The following is a 22,500-nucleotide window of genomic DNA, read 5'->3' as shown; positions in this document are numbered from 1 at the left end:
GGGGGTAAATAAAGGATTGTGTATACATAATATTTCATGGGGTTTTAAGCAAATTGGTTACACTGGGCCTTTTATTATGGTGCTTAAATTAGAAATTAGGCTTTCACATTCGAGTGGTTTCTAATTAAGGAGTTATTATATAAGTGAATTTGAAACCCCATGGGTCCTCCATTCATTTGTGTTTGGGTTGGATTCCTATTTGTGAGAGCAGATATGCAGTCAGCTCCTCCATATCTCACGCTGTGCCATGGGACCACACAGTGGAACCTACCTTCATTTCATTAATTCATTCACACATTCAAACATGTAGTTTCTCATCCTGTTCATGTTTAATTCAGTGATTTGCTCAGCAGAAAACTTGTCTTTAATTTTAAAGTTCCAGTCTTTTTACATAAACTATAACTCCAATTTTGTGTAGCTCCTTTCTGGGAGACTCATTTTCCAATTAGTCAGTATGGCACAGAACGACCCAGTTAGTGGTAAAAGGCTGTTAGGCGTCTCTGTCAACAGCCAATCTGTGTTGTGTTTAAATGGAGGAACTCAAATTCTCTGGTTAAATTACAGGACTCCTCAGTTCATATTTTAAGAACATATGTAGAGTAGCATTATCTGTGCATTTCATACATGTTGATCAGATTTACATAAAACCTATTAGCTAACGTTTGCTACTGTAAGATAGTGTTAGCTAACGTTAGCTACTGTAAGATAGTGTTAGCTAACGTTTGCTAGTGTAAGATAGTGTTAGCTAACGTTTGCTACTGTAAGATAGTGTTAGCTAACGTTAGCTACTGTAAGATAGTGTTAGCTAACGTTTGCTACTGTAAGATAGTGTTAGCTAACGTTAGCTACTGTAAGATAGTGTTAGCTAACGTTAGCTACTGTAAGATAGTGTTAGCTAACGTTTGCTACTGTAAGATAGTGTTAGCTAACGTTTGCTACTGTAAGATAGTGTTAGCTAACGTTAGCTAGTGTAAAATAGTGTTAGCTAACGTTAGCTACTGTAAGATAGTGTTAGCTAACGTTAGCTACTGTAAGATAGTGTTAGCTAACGTTAGCTACTGTAAGATAGTGTTAGCTAACGTTTGCTACTGTAAGATAGTGTTAGCTAACGTTAGCTACTGTAAGATCGTGTTAGCTAACGTTTGCTACTGTAAGATCGTGTTAGCTAACGTTTGCTACTGTAAGATAGTGTTAGCTAACGTTTGCTACTGTAAGATAGTGTTAGCTAACGTTAGCTACTGTAAGATAGTGTTAGCTAACGTTAGCTACTGTAAGATAGTGTTAGCTAACGTTTGCTACTGTAAGATAGTGTTAGCTAACGTTAGCTACTGTAAGATAGTGTTAGCTAACGTTAGCTAGGGCTAGCTACCTTATAGTCGTCAATGTATTGTAAAAAAATGTCGGTGTATTGTATCATATTGTGTTATAAAATACATTTGTAGCTGAGTTAAATTACATAAAATTAACAAACTGTTAATCCCATTTTGTTATATTCTAATTCTAATATTCTACATTATAGAATACAGTGTTAAATGAAAACAAACGCGTGAACTTCCTCTGCTACCAACTCTGGTATTGGACTACACAGTGACCTTGACATTTAGGAAATTGTGTGCTGTTCTCTAATGTTGATCTGCAGTGTATATGAAGGTGAGCACATATATGAAGATGATCACATATCAAGATGAACATATATATATATGAAGATGAACACACATATGAAGATTGTTCATATATGTAACTATCACATATATGAAGATAAGATAATCACATATATGAAGATGATCACATACTTCTGCTACTAAAACATTATGAGTAAGGAAGAAAATACTGTGTAGGGCCTTTAATTGTGGTTTTGCTCAGTAATTGAGGCGTTACTCATTGATTATTGTGCTTGTACTCAGTAGTTGTGGCAGTACTCATTGTTAATTGTGGTTTTACTCAGTAGCTGTGGCAGTACTCATTGTTAATTGTGGTTTTGCTCCTGGATTAGTGAGGGCGTGGTCATTAACCACAGTAGTGGATTAATTCTCGGTGTTTGACCATGTCTGCGTCGGGCAGTCAGCGATGGTCTGGCTCAACAGCAACTGCCACAGTGGTGTGTTGCAGTAGCATTATGTTGACCTTTGGCGGTTCAGGCCTGACAAACCTGCGCTCCGCACTTCCTTCTACCTTTCCTGTGAGTCTTGCTAACAAATCCTGTAACCTTTAGAACAGTGCATGTCTCGACCTCACTAAGAGTGTTCGCACCTTCCCAGAGCTTCCTCACAGGGATTAACAGGGATTAACCCTAGTTCAGTGGTCTTGATTTTTAATCCCTCAAACTCTCCAAAGAATCTTTTTTATTCAAAAGCAAACTCAGAGTATCTGCACCTTCTAGCACACACGTGCATGAACAGAGGAAAATACACACACAGCAGCCGAATGAAATATCCCTCTTGCTGTGCAGGGAGTCAGAGAGGTTATAGTAGTGTTGTAGTAGTGGGGTGTTGAGGTGTAGTGGTGATGTGTTGATGTGTAGAGTTATGGTGATGTGTAGAGTTGCAGTAGTGATGTATTGAGTTGTAGTAGTGATGTTTAGAGTTGTAGTAGTGGGGTTTAGAGTTGTAGTAGTGAGGTGTAGAGTTGTAGTGGGGTGTTGGTGTAGTAGTGATGTGTAGAGTTGTGATGTGTAGAGTTGCAGTACATGGGTTTAGAGTTGTAGCGTTGTAGTAGTGATGTACTGAGGTGTAGTAGTGAGGTGTAGAGTTGTAGTAGTGGGGTTTAGAGTTGTAGTGAGGTGTAGAGTTGTAGTAGTGATGTATTGAGTTGTACTAGTGAGGTGTCGTAGTGATGTGTATAGTTGCAGTAGTGGGGTTTAGAGTTGTAGTAGTGATGTGTAGAGTTGTAGTTGTGGGGATTAGAGTTGTAGTAGTGATGTGTAGAGTTGCAGTAGTGATGTAGTGAGATGCAGTAGTGATGTGTAGAGTTGTAGTAGTGGGGTTTAGAGTTGTAGTAGTGAGGTGTAGAGTTGTAGGGGTGTTAAGAATCTCTGTGCCTTTTTGCCTTCATCTGAGCTGAAATCACAGACAGTGGTGAACACAGAGCACTACGGAGAGGAGATCAGTTCCCTTACTTACTGGTGCCAGGTAAATAACCTCTTATTCAATGTCAACGAGACCTAATTCAGTGTCACCCGGGAGTGAGTAATGGACTCCAGGAAGCTGGAAGGAGTTTACAGTCCCGTTATCAACACTGGAGTCACTGTAGTGGGGCAGCAGAGTGCACCACACAGGACCTCTCTGGGACTGAACAGAACACATGTGCGTGTGTAATGAAAGCACTTCTGTACTATCTGAGGAGGGTAATGAACCTCAGTAATGACCTACAGCTGTACTGTAGAGGGCATCCAGACTTGTTGAGGGCTGTGGAGTTCCTGTAGTCTCACCCAACATACCGCACACTCACATGGACAATCTCACCCAACACACCCCAGACTCACACCCTCACCTTGTATGACACATAGTCAATCTGTTCTCTGTTACCCAGCCATGTACAGTAGCTCACACTGTGCAGTTGGACAGAGCCTACTCAAGGTTGCTGTGTTATTAGATCAGTTAGATACTGAATCTCTGCTGTGTATGAAAAGTGGTGCACAAATAAACTTACCTTGTCTACTGCTTTAGTGTGTATTATACAGTGTCCAGGGTGTGTGATGTGTGTATGACAGTGTGTGTGGTATGGAGTATATTTAGTGCATGAATTACTGTTGGAAGTGGCTAAAGATTTTCACTCACTTTCTTGTGGGTCTCACCTCACAACATCTCAATGATGTTTTCTTTACCTCTTATTTATTCAGTTCAAAGACACTGTATTTAAACACTGATTTACTCTCCAACCTGTAGATCTGTGTGTGTGTGTTTGCTGAAATATCATATGGTCTTAATGTTGATGGAGTTGGCTCAGTGTTTGTGGAGTGTGTGTGTGTTTTACTTATGTCTCTGGTCTGATGATGGCAGGCAAGTGTGTGTATGTGTGTGTGTGTAAGCAGGAGTAATGCTGATGGCAAGTTGTGTGTGTGTGTGTGTGTGTGTGTGTGCATGTGTTTTACTTATGTCTCTGACTGATAATGGCAGGCAGGTGTGTGTATTTGTGTGTGTGTGTGTAAGCAGGAGTAATACTGATGGCAAGTGTGTGTGTGTGTGTGTGTGCGCGCGCGTTACAGGTGTACCCAGGTCTGATGCTCACAGCAGGTGTTATCCACTACATCCTGAACCTCCTCCACATCACTGTACACATCCGTGACGTGTGTGTGTTCCTGGCACCTGTGTTCAGTGGCCTGACTGCCATTTCCACCTTCCTCCTGACGAGGGCACTGTGGAGTCAGGGAGCTGGCCTGCTCGCTGCCTGCTTTATCGCCATCGTGCCCGGATACATCTCGCGCTCTGTCGCTGGCTCCTTTGACAACGAGGGCATCGCCATTTTTGCCCTGCAGTTCACATACTACCTTTGGGTAAGAGCCACAAACAGTACAGACACAACAGAATAACACACAGTACAGACATAACAGAATAACACACAGTACAGACATAACAGAATAACATACAGTACAGACATAACAGAATAACATACAGTACAGACACAACAGAATAACACAGTACAGACACAACAGAATAACATACAGTACAGACACAACAGAATAACACACAGTACAGACATAAAAGAATAACATACAGTACAGTCATAACAGAATAACAAAGTACAGACACAACAGAATAACATACAGTACAGTCATAACAGAATAACATACAGTACAGACATAACAATCACATACAGTACAGACATAACAATCACATACAGTACAGACATAACAGGACCATACAGTACAGACATAACAGAATAACACACAGTACAGACATAACAGAATAACATACAGTACAGTCATAACAGAATAACATACAGTACAGACATAACAGAATCACATACAGTACAGACATAACAGAATCACATACAGTACAGTCATAACAGAATAACAAAGTACAGACATAACAGAATAACATACAGTACAGACATAACAATCACATACAGTACAGACATAACAGAATAACATACAGTACAATCATAACAGGACCATACAGTACAGACATAACAGAATAACACACAGTACAGACACAACAGAATAACACACAGTACAGACATAACAGAATAACATACAGTACAGACACAACAGAATACAAAGTACAGACACAACAGAATAACACAGTACAGACATAACAGAATCACATACAGTACAGACATAACAGAATCACATACAGTACAGTCATAACAGAATCACATACAGTACAGACATAACAGGACCATACAGTACAGTCATAACAGAATAACATACAGTACAGACATAACAGAATAACATACAGTACAGACATAACAGAATAACAAAGTCCAGTCATAACAGAATCACATACAGTACAGACATAACAGAATAACATAGAGTACAGTCATAACAGAATAACAAAGTACAGTCATAACAGAATAACATACAGTACAGACATAACAGAATAACATACAGTACAGTCATAACAGAATAACAAAGTAGTCATAACAGAATAACATACAGTACAGTCATAACAGGACACCGTAACACACAGAATACTGTACTGTAGTAATATAACACATCTTCATACCATGCTGAGTTAACACAGATTCCTAAAATACTGACATAACACACAGATTTATACAATACCAAACAACCTCATACAATTCTCCAGAAACAGAAAGCTTTATAAAGTACTAATATAACTGTACTTCTGTACTGGACTATGATAGCAGACAGGTCTGTACTGGACTATGATAGCAGACAGGTCTGTAGTGGACTGTATCAGGCAGGTCTGTACTGGACTATGATAGCAGACAGGTCTGTAGTGGACTGTATCAGGCAGGTCTGTATTGGACTATGATAGCAGACAGGTCTGTAGTGGACTGTATCAGACAGGTCTGTAGTGGACTATGATAGCAGACAGGTCTGTAGTGGACTATCAGACAGGTCTGTAGTGGACTATGATAGCAGACAGGTCTGTAGTGGACTGTATCAGACAGGTCTGTACTGGACTATGATAGCAGACAGGTCTGTACTGGACTATAGCAGACAGGTCTGTATTGTACTTCTGACAGATTTAGATTCAAACTTCAAAGCCTTGTGAAGAATGACACTGAATATTTGCTATCTGATCATCTTCATCTACTAAGTAGTTAGAAACAGGCTTCCTTTAATCTACTTTAATAGAGTGCAGGTCTTTCTGTAATAACCATATGCAGTAGTCCTTTTGCCCACTGTATTAATCTTATATTAATACAACACTAACACATTCATATGGACAATATTGATTTTAAAGGATCTATGAGAATTAATGAGGCTTTGGCAGCTTTCAAAAACATGATGGTGTACTGTTAAAGTGGATCAGAAAGTCCAGCTACTCCCTGGGTTGGAGCAGGTGGTGTTGGAAGGTGTGGGTCTCTTTACTGCTGTAATTCTCCTCACAGCATTCCGAACAGGAACGGGAGAACCACAGAGGACGTGTACACTTATGCTGAGAGATGGGAGCCATTTTCTTATGTCAATTGGAAACACTCATAAAAACTAAATATTGCAACATACTGCATTGCCTATATTGTAAACAACTTATGTTATAAATAAAATGTTTGAGATGTCAGCTACCCCTAGTGTCCAGCTTACGGAAAATGGTATGCAAACACTTCACACTACAACATTTCTGCCCTGTGCCATTTAATCTCATTGATTAAATAAAATAAATAATATACATTAAATTAAATAAAATTTTATTTCGAACACATAGACCTCCATCACATTCTCTCTCTCTCTCTCTCTGTCTCTCTGTGTCTCTCTCTCTTTCTCTGTTTCTCTCTTTCTCTCTCTCTCTCTCTCTCTCTCTCTCTCTCTTTCTCTCTCTCTCTCTCCCCGCCCCTGTACCCTGGTTCTCTAGCCAGTCTAGTTTTTCATGCCACTGAGGTCCACACACACACTTCACGGCAGTTACAAAGCTGAGGACACCTCTGACATTTAGAAAAGTGTGATTGAAACATTCATCCTGTTGTCACTCTGAGGGACCCGTAGTTTCGTTTCTTTGAGCGGTTTCACGCTGATGTATTGAATCTGGGAAGGATGTTGTCAGAAGCTGCCTCATGGTGAGGTGTGGGTTGCTGGACACTAATTCATGACATGTCATCCAAAAAAACACCTCAAACTCAGACAGTGAAGGACTAAAGGTTTCATGTAGAACAGAAGGAGGAGGGTGTTCACCAAACACTTAATTTAAATGATGTGTTTAAGAGGCAGAGCATGTGGGCAACCTTGAAGCCTTCCTGCAGAGAGCTTTGAAGTTTCCCTGCACCCCTAAACATTCATAATAGTGAAGATGTTCAAGTGAGCTGTAAGAAGCTGAGGAAGACAGAGGGTCTAGCCCAGACATGTGACGCAGTGAGTGACGCAGTCCTGAGCTGGGCTGAGACGACTCTGAATGTGACACTGTTCTGTAGGTACAGGTGGCAGTTCCAAGCTGATATCACTAATGATGTGTCCTGTTTAACAAACAAGGGCCCCAATAACCCATACCCTAACCCTTATTAACCCTAACCCTAACCCCTATTAACTCTAACCCCTATTAACTCTAACCCTTATTAACCCTAACCCTAACCCCTATTAACTCTAACCCCTATTAACTCTAACCCCTATTAACTCTAACCCCTATTAACCCTAACCCTAATAGGGTTTATTAACTCTAACCCTAACCCCTATTAACTCTAACCCCTATTAACCCTAACCCTAACCCCTATTAACCCTAACCCTTATTAACCCTAACCCCTATTAACCCTAACCCTTATTAACCCTAACCCTAACCCCTATTAACTCTAACCCCTATTAACTCTAACCCCTATTAACCCTAACCCTAACCCCTTTTAACTCTAACCCCTATTAACTCTAACCCTTATTAACCCTAACCCTTATTAACCCTAACCCTAACCCCTATTAACTCTAACCCCTATTAACTCTAACCCCTATTAACCCTAACCCTAACCCCTTTTAACTCTAACCCTTATTAACCCTAACCCTTATTAACCCTAACCCTAACCCCTTTTAACTCTAACCCTTATTAACCCTAACCCTAACCCCTATTAACTCTAACCCCTATTAACTCTAACCCTTATTAACCCTAACCCTTATTAACCCTAACCCTAACCCCTATTAACTCTAACCCCTATTAACTCTAACCCTTATTAACCCTAACCCTAACCCCTTTTAACTCTAACCCTTATTAACCCTAACCCTAACCCCTATTAACTCTAACCCCTATTAACTCTAACCCTTATTAACCCTAACCCTTATTAACCCTAACCCTAACCCCTATTAACTCTAACCCCTATTAACTCTAACCCTTATTAACCCTAACCCTAACCCCTTTTAACTCTAACCCTTATTAACCCTAACCCTTATTAACCCTAACCCCTATTAACTCTAACCCCTATTAACTCTAACCCCTATTAACCCTAACCCCTATTACCCCTAACCCATATGAACCCTAACCCTTATTAACCCTAACCCTAACCCCTATTAACCCTAACCCTTATTAACCCTAACCCTAACCCTTATTAACCCTAACCCTAACCCCTATTAACTCTAACCCCTATTAACCCTAACCCTTATTAACCCTAACCCTAACCCCTATTAACTCTAACCCCTATTAACCCTAACCCTTATTAACCCTAACCCTAACCTCTATTAACCCTAACCCCTATTAACCCTAACCCTAATAGGGTTTATTAACTCTAACTCTAACCCCTGTTAACTCTAACCCTTATTAACCCTAACTCTAACCCCTATTAACTCTAAGCCCTATTAAATCTAACCCCTATTAACTCTAACCCCTATTAACTCTTGCCCCTATTAACCCTAACCTCTATTAACCCTAACCCCTATTAACCCTAAATCTAAACCCTATTAACCCTAACCCCTATTAACTCTTATCCCTATTAACCCTAATCCCTGTTAACCATAACCTCTATTATCCCTAACCCCTATTAACCCTAACCCCTATTAATCCTAACCTGTATTAACCCTGACCCCTATTAAACTTAACCCCTATTAACCTTAACCCCTATTAACCCTAACCTGTTAGCCCTAACCCTAATCTCTATTAACCCTAAACTGTATTAACCCTGACCCCTATTAACCCTAACCCTATTAACCCTAACCCTAACCTCTATTAACCCATATCCTAACCTTAACCCCTACTAACCTTAACCTCTATTAACCCTAACCCCTATTAACCATAACCCTAATCCCTATTAACCCTAATCTGTATTAACCCTGACCCCTATTAACCTTAACCCCTGTTAACCTTAACCTCTATTAACCCTAACCCCTATTAACCATAACTCCTATTAACCATAACCTCTATTAACCCTAACCCCTATTAACCATAACCCTAATCCCTATTAACCCTGACCCCTATTAACCTTAACCCCTGTTAACCTTAACCTCTATTAACCATAACCCTAACTGTATTAGTGCAGTCAGGTGCACATGGCAGAGTTAGAATATCTACAGGAAGTAGGTTAAGGAAGTAGAGCTTAAGGCTGGAGCACGTCACTGCTGTACATTGTGGGACAGGCAGCTCAGGTAAAGTGCTCTATTGTACGAGTGCTGTCCATGGTACTGAAGACCACTGTGGTACTGAAAAACCGCATAGTACTAAGAACCACTAGGCATTGCCCGTAATGTTCCTGTGGACTGAGCCACGTCCTCTGGCACTGAGCCAGGTGGGCTGGTTTGAGCCGGAGCTGTCCGTGGTCCTCGGGTGTCATGGGACTGTCGCTGTACAGACCGTTTCTGCTAGACAGTGGACTGGAATTGCACAGTATGTGCAGGGCATGTCAGGTGTGAGCTATGGGTAGACAGAGCTGCACTGAGTCTGCATGGAGCCTTTCCCACTCTCATTCTACACCACTGAAATGGGACTCAGTTCAATTTTATTGTTATTCCTCACATGTGCAGTATAACATAGAGATTAAAACTCATTGATCTCACAACAGCAAAGGAAACCACCTACAGATATGACACACAAAGAAACACACACACACACACACACACACACACACACACAGTGTAATTACGAGAAACAGTCAGTAAGCAGCCGCATACTGACTTGTACCACTGCAGTGAGTACAGCTGTCATGCTATTTCTTCCATACCACGTGTGTGTGTGTGTGTGTGTGTGTGTGGGTTTTATATTTTATGCATTTGATTACCTGCAGGTTGAATTGTTCTAATCAGATCTGTTATTTCAACCATAATTGGTCCATTATTTTCAAATTTACATAGAGCACACTGACACAAACGTTCATACATCACACTGACGCACACAAACGTACACACACGCACATACACACAGACCAGACTTATGCACCAGCACACGTATGCATTGCCACACATACACCGCACTCGCTCGCACACACACATACAAAAGCATAGACAAGCACATACACAAGCGAAGGCTTAGGCTATTGAACACTCACACACCAGACACACATTCCATCTGATATTAACTCTCCCTGTCTTTGTGTCTCCGGTATCTCTCCTGTGCTCTCTCCCTCTCCCTCTTCCTCCCTCTCTCTCTCTCTCCCTCACTCTGTCATTTCATTATCTCTCTTTCTGCTTTCTCTGTCTCTTCTGCCCTCATATCTGTATCAGGCAGCTGCACCCTGTGTAGTCATTATCAGTTGATCTCCTCATGCTGTGTGCATGTGTGCGTGTGTGTGTGCATGTGTGTGCGTATGTGTGCGTGTGTGTGTGTGCGTGCGTGTGTGCGTATGTGTGTGCGTGTGCGTGTGTGTGTGCGTATGTGTGCGTGTGTGCGTGTGTGTGCGTGTGTGCGTGCGTGCGTGTGTGTGTGCGTGTGTGCGTGTGTGTGTCTCTCTCTGAGACACACCCAGAACAGTCTCTCTCTGTGACACAACCAGAACAGTCTCTGACACACCCAGAACAGTCTCTCTATGTGACACACCCAGAACAGTCTCTCTCTGAGACACACCCAGAACAGTCTCTCTCTGAGACACACCCAGAACAGTCTCTCTCTGAGACACACCCAGAACAGTCTCTCTCTGAGACACACCCAGAACAGTCTCTCTCAGTGACACACCCAGAACAGTCTCTCTCTGTGACACACCCAGAACAGTCTCTCTCTGTGACACACCCAGAACAGTCTCAATATAGTTCGTAATAATTAGATAGTGATCTATACCGCCCTTGTAGCAGCAGGGAAATCACTCAGTGAACTGATGAGAATATAACCTGAAAACCCCGCCCAGCGTCTGTCGCCGTGGTTCCCTCGTCTGGCCTCCTTGTTTCATTTTCTCTTCCTGTTCCAGTCCTTGTTTTAGTTTCAGCCTGGGTTCAGTTATTTTCCTGATTTTTGGGTGTTACTTTCTGATTTTATCATGCTTCCTGGATCTGTTCGTGTTGGCTCTATGACCCTGGCCCTGATATTGGGTTTGTCTGTAATCTCTCTTCTTCCAGCATGCATCCGCCTGGAGTTTGCTTAATGTTACTCAGTGGCCTTTATGTTCTGTTCCAGCCTTGTTTTCTAACCAGCTCTCCTCTTTAACAAAGAGGGATCTTAATCATTGCTATCAGCTGATCCTGGAACAGCTGGATAAGACGTGCGTAGACCCTCTGATCAACAGAGGGCTGAGGACGGTATCCCCACAGACCCCGTCCAGCTGAGGTCGGTATCCCTAGAGACCAGCTGAGGTCGGTATCCCCAGAGACCAGCTGAGACCAGTATCCCCACAGACCATGTCCAGCTTAGCGTCACTGTCTGGGTGTTGTAGCAAAACTCTTTGCTTTAACAAAGCAAAGTTCCCATGGTGTATTAACCATGAAAAACAATATGGGAGTGATTGGTGGTGGTATTGTGACTGGTGGTAGTAGAGTGACTGGTGGTACATTTAAATGTACATTTACATTTATGGAATTTAGCAGACGCTCTTATCCAGAGCGACTTAAAAAGTGCTTTGTCATTTACTCTTAGAATATATCCTAGTACAGTACAGTAGGTTAGAGTCCAATATACCAATGAACTAGAATACTGTAGAATACAGGGATCACTGTTGATACCTAGAAATACAAAATACATATAGTCTATCTTAAACAATAAGTGCAATAAACAATAAGTGCTAGAGTTTGTTAAAAAACATAAACAATACCCTACAATAAGTACTAATTTAATCAGTCAATAAGGCAGCAGTGTCAGTTGTCCTTTAAATATTCTGCAAATAGATGGTCTTCAGTCTGTGTTTGAAGACTGCAAGGGACTCTGCTGTCCAGACAGCAAGTGGGAGTTCATTCTACCATCTTGGAGCCAGAAAATAGTCTCCATGCTTGTCGTCCATGAGACCTGAAGCAAGGTATTTCAAGCCAAACCGTACTTGAGGTTCGAAGTACTCCAGGTACGGCTCGGGCTTTGACCATTGACCTCATGTATGAAGGGGCTGGTCCATTTTTGGCTTTGTAGGCAAGCATCAAGGTTTCAAATCTGATGCGTGCAGCTACAGGGAGCCAATGAAGGGAGCGCAGCAGTGGAGTAACATGTGAACTACGGGAGATTGAAGACCACTCGTGCTGCTGCATTCTGGACAAGTTGTAGAGGTTTGATGGCTCTTAGAAGAAGACCAGCAAGTAGTGAGTTGCAGTAGTCTAGCTTTGAGATCACAAGAGACTGCACAAGCACAAGGGTAGCTTCCTGCGAAAGAAAGGGTCGAATCCTTCGTATGTTACAAAGGAGGAATCTGCAAGACCGGGTTAGATTAGAAACATGAGTTGAGAACGACAACTGGTTGTCCAAAGTTACACCCAGGCTACGGGCAGCTTCGGATGGTGATACCAGGGAGTTCCCAAAGGAAACAGTGAGGTCATGGTAAGGGTTGGGAGTACCTGGCATAAACAGAAGCTCAGTTTTACTGGGGTTGAGCTTCAAGTGGTGGACTGTCATCCATGACGCAATGTCAGTCAAGCATGCTGAGATACATCTGGAGACCTGCGTGTCAGAGGGTGGAAAAGAAAGAAATAATTGAGTGCTATCAGCATATCAGTGGTAGGAGAAACCATGAGAAGATATTACATCACCAAGAGAACGAGTATACAAAGAGAAGAGAAGGGGGTCCAATACTGAGCCCTGTGGAACACCAGTGGAGAGTCACACGGTTTGGATGTGGACCCCCCCATGTCACCTGATAGGACTGTCCATCCAGATAGGACTGAAACCATCTCCAAGCAGAGTCAGTCACACCAAGCCTGGAGAGAACAGAGAGAAGAATGTTGTGGTTCACTGTGTCAAAGGCTGCTGAAAGGTCTAGAAGGATCAAAACAGATGACTGTCTGGCAGCTTTAGCGGCATGAAGTTTCTCAGTCACCACTATGAAGGCTGTTTCTGTAGAATGTGCTGGTTTGTAGCCAGACTGATTGGGATCATGCAGCTGGTTCTGGGTGAGAAAGAGAGACAATTGATTATAAACTGTTCATTCAAGGGCTTTTGAGAGGAAAGAGAGAAGTGATACCAGTCTGTAGTTGGTAACGCTGGAGCTGTCATATGTGACCTTCTTGAGGATTGGTACCACCCTGGTGGTTTTGAATGCAGTAGGCACGTATCCATAAGATGAGGAGTTGTTGATGATGACAGAGATGAAAGGAAGCAGATCTCTTGCGATTGTCTGGAACAGAGCGGAAGGAATTGGATCCAGCAGACACGTAGTCGGATTGCTGGAGGTCAGGAGTTGAAGAGTTTCATCTGTGGAGAGAGGAGAAAAAGAAGTCAGAGTTGGATGTTGGGGAATGTTGGTTGGAGGAGTGAGAACAGAGGAAAAGGACTGGAGGATTGCTGCAACCTCCTCAAAGAAGGTGATGAAATCCTCCGGAGTAAGAGATGAGGAAGGAGGGGGAGGATTAAGGAGAGAAGAAAAAATAGTGAAGAGCTTGCGTGGATCAGATGATGATGATGATTCAAATTTCTCTCTGTAATAGGATGACTGCAGATGTTACTTCCAGTGAGAACTTGGAAAGGAGAGACTGGTATGAGCTGAGGTCTGAATCTACGTGAGATTTCCTCCACCGCCTCTCTGCAGTCCTTAGTTCTCTCCTGTGGCAGCAGAGTGTTTCTGTTAGCCAGGGGGCAGGTGGGGAGGACTCAGCAGGTCTAGAGGAGAGAAGGCACAGAAGACTCACTGATGAGGAGAGTGTAGAAATGAAAGAATTTGTAACTGTATCCAAAGAGAGAGAAGACAGAGAGTCAGGGTGAGGAAGGATGGACACAATAGTAGAAGTAAGGGAAGAGGGAGTTATGGAGTGCAGATTGTGATGGAGGGAGGAGGAACATGTTGGAGAGGACTGGATGGAAAGAGAAGGAAGGGAGAGAGAGAAGGATAGAAAGTGATGGTCTGAGAGGTGGAGGGGGGTGACTGCGATGTCTGATGTTGTGGTGGTGCGGGTGAAGATCAGGTCCAGAACATTGTGAGTCGGAGGAGAGTGGTTGAGGGTGAGGTCGAACAGCGGAAGGATGCAGGAGGAATGCAGCTTGTCTGATGGAAGGTTGAAGTCTCCAAGGAGAACGAGTGGATTTCCTTCAATGGGGAAATAACTCAGAAGGATGTCGAGCTCATCAATGAAGTGATCTGGGGAACCTGGAGGGCGGTAGATGACAATGATAAAAGGTTTGGTGGGGAAAGACACTGTAGAGTGGTGTAGAGTGTACTGGTGGTAGTGGAGTGACTGGTGGTAGATGTTTGACGTGATTAGTAAATCCAGGTCTATATGCAGATGTTGGTTGATCATCACTGAACAAAAAACAAAGTTGTTGAAGCAGGGAGCTATGAGGGAATATAATGAGAACAGTAAAGCAGCCTTGTCCCTCATTCACTCCTTATTGGAGAAGTCTTGTCCCTCACTCACTCCTTATTGGAGGAGTCTTGTCCCTCACTCACTCCTGATTGGAGGAGTATTGTCCCTCATTCACTCCTTATTGGAGAAGTCTTGTCCCTCACTCACTCCTGATTGGAGGAGTATTGTTCCTCATTCTCTCCTGATTGGAGGAGTCTTCTTTACTCTCTCCGGATTGGAGGAGTCTTCCCCAAACTCTCCTGTGACAGACAGATTGGCAGTGGCTTGGAGAATAATTCTCAAGAGCTTCCTGAGGTTCAGCAGGTGTTGTAGAACAGGAAATCCCCTGTATTACTGAGAGGGAGACAGAGGGGATGTCCACAGAGGCATCTGAATAGTCTCAGAAGCTCAGACATTTCATCCTCGAGCTGGAGAGCGACAAGATGAGCTCTTCTCTGTGATCTCATACTCATTCACTCAATACATCGGCGTCTGCTCCCTCGCTCTCACTCCCTCCATCTGTCTATCTCTCTTTCTCGTTCTCTTGCTCTCCCTCATCCTCCCTCCATCTTTCTCCTTCTCTCTTCATCTACCGTATTATTATATGTTAATAGTAATTACCATGAAAAGAACAGTCATTAACATGAACGAATACTTGGTGTCCAGATGAGAAAAGTAAAGAAGAGAAAATAGATAGATAGATAGATAGATAGATAGATAGATAGATAGATAGATAGATAGATAGATAGATAGATAGATAGATAGATAGGACAAAGAAGAAGAAATATTAAATGGTTAAAGAAATAAATACATACAGTGGTGTGTGTGTGTGTGTGTGTATGTGTTTGTGTGTATGTGTGTATGTGTGTGTGAGTGTGAGTGTGCATGTGTGCGTGCGTGTGAGTCTGTGTGTGTTTGTGTGTATGTGAGTGTGAGTGTGCATGTGTGCGTGTGTGTGTTTTGTTTGGGTGGGCTATTGGCATATGCATCACCCAGCTAAAGGGTTTTAGTGAAGTATTCTGCGTATTTGGTTGAATGTTTCACATTCAGTGTGAAAGTGCATCTCTGTCTCTACAGTGTCTCTGTTACACCGCTGACAGAGTCTCTGCTCTGGATAACTGTGATGTCTTATCAGCCGGTCTGGACGGCCAGGCTGTGTTCACTGAGTCTGTACCTTGTCAGCGTGGTTCTGTGTTTAATGTCAATCACTGTGTACAGGTGGTCTGCTACAGTGTACTGACGTTTTAGGGCCAGATAATACTGCATGTTGCTTTGTGCTTGTGTGTGTGTGTTCCAGTGGATGATGTAGTTGTGTATTTCTGGAGAAGCTACTTTTCCACTGTAGGGCTGAAAGCATTTGAGCACATACGTAGTTCAACACGGGCCTTATACCGGGCTAGGTGCGGCTTCCTTACACGAGTATGTAACTGTGACCTCATGACCATTCAGAAAGGAAGGATGTGACTGGCTGCTTCTACAGGAGTAGACCTCTTCTTCTGTCTTCACCCCCGCTGACATTCCGGATTTCACCATGTCCTGTGGTGTTTTGCACACATATAAAGAGACCAAAAACAGTCCAAACAACTCCAAAATATCCAACCAGTCAGAGATATGATGTGACGAGAGTAGATTATGACAGGAGTTATTATGATGAGAACATGTGAATGTGTTTTTCACATTCACTGTCAGGGTCCAGGTCTGTCAGCACTGCTCCAGCAGGTCCAGCTTCTGCTAGAGGTTGTGATGTTCTGATGTCCTGATGTTGTTCTGTATTTAATATATTTTGTTTTATAATGACCATGTCAGTCACTGGGTTTTCGTTGGTTTGTCAGTTGTTTTTGTTTAGTTTGGTCTTCATTTCTTCAGTTTTGATTATTTGCTTTCTTCTTTTTCGTGCATTCTTCACCCAATCTGACCAACACAACCTATTAATGAGATTAATTATACTATTAATTCTATTCTTAATTAATACTACTAAAGTTATACTAATAACCCAGAGCCCTTCCCTAGATTACCTCTGTAGCTCCTGCAATTATCTTCACTTTTCTAATTGGTTGTTATAAGACCTTGACTCCAGATATTCAGGAAATTAACCACTATCTCCTCACACACACACACACACACGCACTCACACACACACACACCCACACACCCACACCCACACACACACACACACACACACATACACACACATGCAGGTGCTCACAGCTGTAGGGTTGTTACTTTTGTAGATTTACCACTAGTTGCACAAGGTCCCTGGACTCTAGTTTAATTAGACAACTGCAATAGGCCTCTGGTATTTGTGCAGTATATGATTTGGAAAGGTGTGTGTGTACTCTGAACTCAGGAGCTGGTAAATAGACATTTGATGATGAACTTTACCCAAAAGCTGCTGTAGTTTGTGTGATGTGACTGATGTTACTGATGTTACTGATGTGACTGATGTAATATCACTGATATTAATGCAGCATTTCTCGGTCTTGTTTAGGTGAAGTCCATCAAAACAGGATCAGTCTTCTGGGTCATCTGCTGTTGTCTGAGCTACTTCTACATGGTGAGTGTGTGTGTGTGTGTGTGTGTGTGTGTGTGTGAGTGTGTGTGAGTGTGTGTGTGGGGGGGGTTCTGGGCCCTTATTCCAGCTCAGCACACGGTACAAAAATATAATAAATGTTAGCAGATATGTTGATCCCTCAAAAATTAAAACACAATCACAAACAAGCCAGAGATGTTTAGTCTAGTATAAATCAACACGTTTCACATTTATATGCGTAGAAAACAGAAGTGAGAGTCGTGGCCTTAATCTCACTGAGGACTGATGTGGAACTTTTTTGTAACTATTCGGTGGCATCTTTACATTTGGGGCTCGAGCCATGATGTGAGGCCACGTAAAGATTTCCTCTAGAACATCTACAGTAAATGGAACATTCGTTTTATTGGTGGTGCTTATGTACACCATCAACTTTTGTTACTGAATTCCTGTGTGGAGATGTTTAGTTAGACATGTTTTATAAAATCACCAAGTGCCAGGTTTGCTTCACAGGTAAGCGGGCTAACATCTCAATAAATACGCACCAGCAGGACTGTAGTGGTATTGGTTCATGTTCACTAACAGTAGTTACCAGTCTATAAATTAGCTGCTTAGTGTGTAAATGTGTAAAATTTCCATGACGCCCTTGTTTTTATCCTGCTTACAGACAAAGGCATGTATGTAAATGTCATCTCTCTTCTGCCTTTGTGTTTAGTGAGGAGGGGACAGCGAGGTTAGGGTCTGGGTCTGCTGGACACTGTAGTGCAACTTTAAAGCGTCAGTAGTACTAAACCACAAAAATTGAAGTCTTAAGCCCTGAAGGCCCTAACTGATAATCTCATAGCTGTGTAAAATGCTTCGAATTAGAGCCTCCGCTCAATGCTGTAGATCGTAATGGGATAATAATCCCCCTTGTACAAGTTCTCCTGCCCAATTACTTCTTGTGTCACAGTTTTACACGTTTGATCCAAGTGTAAACCTGGCGGTTCTTGAGGGAATTGGTGAGAAGTATCGGCAGCATCACTGGTAGCAGTGATATCGGAGCTGTCGGAGGTATCGTCCGTAGCACTCATCGGCTGTGACCAAAGAGGCTTAGCAGCATCACAAAGCACAGACAGAGACATCAGCACCAGCCTCTCACAGACAGAGAGGAGAAGGAGATCACACACACACACATATTGGCTCTAGAGGATCCTCTGGCCTCTGTATCTGTATCTTTTCATATTGGATTCATTACTGACGCTCCCTCCAGTAAAAAAGACCTCTGTTTTACATTAGGCTTTATTGATCACACACACACACACACACACACACACATACCTTTGTGTCCACAGTCATACACACACCCTTGTGAGCACATACACTTGGGCACACACTCCCTTCTACACACTCCCCACACACTTTTGTGTATGCGCACACACACTTGCATTTGCAACCGCAAAAAACTGCACACCAATTTAGCAGGTTTTGGTCAACCCTGGAAAAACAAGAAAAGCAAGAATATCTCATTTAATTGTCAGTCCTAACATGAGCAGAACCCCCCAACACACACACATAACACACAGACACACCCACACACACAGACACCCACCCCCAAACACACACACACACACACCCACACACACACACACCTACGCACACCCACACACACCCACACACCCACACACACCCACACCCACACCCACACACACCTACACACACCCACACCTACACACAGCCACACACCCACACACACACACACACACACACACACCCACACACACCCACACACACACACACACACACACACACACCCACACACACCCACACACCTACACACACCCACACACACACACACATACAGACACACACACCCCTCACACACACATAACACACAGACACCCCCCCCACACACACATAACACACAGACACACACACCCCTCACACACACATAACACACAGACACACCCACACACACAGACACCCAGCCCCAGACACACACACACACACACCTACACACACACACACCCACACACACACCCACACACACCTACACACACCCACACCTACACACAGCCACACACCCACACACACACCCACACACACACACACACCCACACACAAACACAATTTGTCTTGGTTACTGAGAAGACTGGGGCAGGGCAGGAGGGGATGTTCTCTCTGCTGATTTAAAATCAAATTACAGCATTCATCTAGTACTACAGCTCACCAGACAACCTCACCACAAACCTCACACAGACAGGTGTGTGTGGGTGTGAGTGTGGGTGTGTGGATGTGAGTGTGGGTGTGTGGGTGTGAGTGTGGTTTTTTCATCATCAGTCGCCTGGGTAGTGAGAGAAATTGCATATTTGATTCTCAGTGGGAATTAAAGATGGCCACAGCAATGCCCCCCCCCTCTCACTCTCACTCTCTCTCACTCTCACTCTCTCTCACTCTCTCACTCTCTCTCTCACTCTCTCTCTCTCTCTCACTCACTCTCCCTCTCTCTCTCTCCCTCTCTCTCTCACTCTCACTCTCCCTCTCTCACTCTCTTTCTCTCTCTCCCTCTCTCTCTCTCTCTCTCCCTCTCTCTCTCACTCTCTCTCACTCTCACTCTCTCTTTCTCTCTCTCCCTCTCTCTCTCTCTCCCTTTCTTTTTCACTTTCACTTTCTCCCTCTCTCTTTCTCTTCCTCTCTTCCTCTCGTGCGGTTCTCTTCCCTCACTCTCTGTGGAGTAACGGATGTGCAGGCTAACTGGAGATTCTGAGGCATGGGGCACACACACCGTCGATGGACTGATCCTACATCATTACCGTCCTCTGGACCAGCCAGTGGGAGGGGCTTCCTCCCTGGGTTTAGTAGACACAGGAAAGCTTGTACTACAAACATAAAAACAGATGTTTGCGTTTACTGTGTATTTTGCTGGAATATCTCAGGATTGCCACAGCCAAGGCCATATACAATTAGTCATTAATGTAAAATATTTATAAGTTAATAGCTCCTTTTAAATGTTTTGTGAGTTTTTTCCAGTTGCCAGCATGCAGCGATTACATAGTCATCACTAACCTGTGTGTGTGTGTGTGTGTGTGTGTGTGTGTGTTTGTTTGCAGGTGTCAGCAAGGGGAGGGTATGTGCTCATTAGTAACCTGATTTGTGTGCGTGTGTGCGTGTGCGTGTGTGTGTGTGCGTGCGTGTGTGTGTGTGTGTGTGCGTGTGCGTGTGCGTGTGTGTGCGCGTGTGTGTGTGTGCGTGTGTGTGTGTGTGTTTGCAGGTGTCAGCGTGGGGAGGGTATGTGTTCATCATTAATCTGATTCCTCTTCATGTGTTTGTCCTGCTCCTGATGCAACGCTTCAGCAAGAGAGTCTACATAGGTGAGCAGAATTCTCTCGCTCTCTTTCACACACAGACACACACACACACACACACACACACACACACACACATTTTCTTTGTGTGTGTATTGTGCAAATACTGATTAGCCTCAAGCTGAAGATCAGAAAAGCACTTAAACATCAGGAGATGCAGTTTATACAATAATTGTTGACCTGCAACTCTTACTGTGAAACAAAACATGTAAGGGACTAAAGCTATCATCAGTAGATTACAGTATCTGTCTGTGTGTACGATGGTCCTACAGTGTGTATCTGTGTGTACGATGGTCCTACAGTGTGTATCTGTCTGTGTGTACGATGGTCCTACAGTGTGTGTCTGTGTGTACGATGGTTCTACAGTGTGTATCTGTGTGTACGATGGTCTTAGAGTGTGTATCTGTGTGTAGGATGGTGTTAGAGTGTGTATCTGTGTGTAGGATGGTGTTAGAGTGTGTATCTGTGTGTAGGATGGTGTTAGAGTGTGTATCTGTGTGTAGGATGGTCTTAGAGTGTGTATCTGTGTGTACGATGGTCTTAGAGTGTGTATCTGTGTATAGGATGGTGTTAGAGTGTGTATCTGTGTGTACGATGGTCTTAGAGTGTGTATCTGTGTGTAGGATGGTCTTAGAGTGTGTATCTGTGTGTAGGATGGTCTTAGAGTGTGTATCTGTGTGTAGGATGGTGTTAGAGTGTGTATCTGTGTGTAGGAGGAGGTTTAGTTTAAGGGTTTGAGCTTTAGGTGACTTGTTGCAGTGAGAGCTGAATGTCATGCTGTCCAGTCCTATGGGGTCCAGTCCTATGGGGTCCTGTCCTATGGGGTCCAGTCCTATGGTGTCCTGTCCTATGGGGTCCAGTCCTATGGTGTATGTGGAGCATGTGAGGTAGAGGCGGTGCAGCTCGTGACTGATGACGGATGGGTAATGAGAGGAGAAAGTAGTCCAGAAATAATGTAAAAGCCAACAGCCCTGCAGGACAGTAAACAGCCCAGACAATCCTGCAGGACAGGAAAGCAAATAACATGCTTAATGTCCAGAACACAATTCATCTTTAACACATTTAATGTCCAGCGCATGTTTAATCGTGAACACATTTAATGTCCAGCACACATATCTAGCACAAACCCTGCTAACACATCTATGTAGTGTAAGAAGGGACGAGCTCCAGGTGGATGGTTTAGCTCATACACCACTTCAGTCAGCGTTCCTCTCACAGGTACCTTCTATGTAGATGCCAAAGTGACCGTAAGGAAGGTGGGTTCATTACAGTGTGTTGAGCACAGATTGAATTATTACTATTACTAATATTGGTATTATTACTAATCACTGGTTTTTTTCTGCTGTACACCGGATACGATTTGCATGCTGAACATTTAACTAAAGTACATTATGTACTCCAAATGGTACTGGTTTGTTCCCTGGATGTCTTTCATCAACAAAACTGAACCTGCTGGTTGATACTCTCAGTGTGTAATTCCACGTTAACCCGTGGTCTGTGTAACGCTGTACCCGTGGTCTGTCTAACACTGTACCCGTGGTCTGTCTAACACATTAACCCGTGGTCTGTCTAACACATTAACCCGTGGTCTGTGTAACGCTGTACCCGTGGTCTGTCTAACACATTAACCCGTGGTCTGTCTAACACATTAACCCGTGGTCTGTCTAACACATTAACCCGTGGTCTGTCTAACGCCGTACCCGTGG

The 22,500-nt window shown here is 43.3% G+C and overlaps 1 protein-coding gene across 4 annotated transcripts in view; it reads left to right on the top strand.

Moving 5' to 3' along the window:
• The window catches only part of LOC113568279 (dolichyl-diphosphooligosaccharide--protein glycosyltransferase subunit STT3B-like), a 108,696-nt gene that overhangs the window by 61,743 nt on the left and 24,453 nt on the right, over positions 1–22,500 (top strand). For all 4 annotated transcript variants that reach the window (XM_035523306.1, XM_035523303.1, XM_035523313.1 and 1 more), the window contains exons 3-5: positions 4,205–4,492; positions 17,412–17,477; positions 20,701–20,800. In XM_035523306.1, coding sequence (XP_035379199.1) covers positions 4,220–4,492; positions 17,412–17,477; positions 20,701–20,800 — 439 coding nt within the window. In that variant the 5' untranslated portion in view covers positions 4,205–4,219. The remainder of the gene's footprint in view (positions 1–4,204; positions 4,493–17,411; positions 17,478–20,700; positions 20,801–22,500) is intronic.

The sequence above is a fragment of the Electrophorus electricus genome, chromosome 2, assembly GCF_013358815.1.
Source record: "Electrophorus electricus isolate fEleEle1 chromosome 2, fEleEle1.pri, whole genome shotgun sequence".
Classification (NCBI taxonomy): domain Eukaryota; kingdom Metazoa; phylum Chordata; class Actinopteri; order Gymnotiformes; family Gymnotidae; genus Electrophorus; species Electrophorus electricus.
The sequence above is the reverse complement of the archived record's forward strand: the minus strand, read 5'-3'. Positions and strand labels throughout refer to the sequence as shown.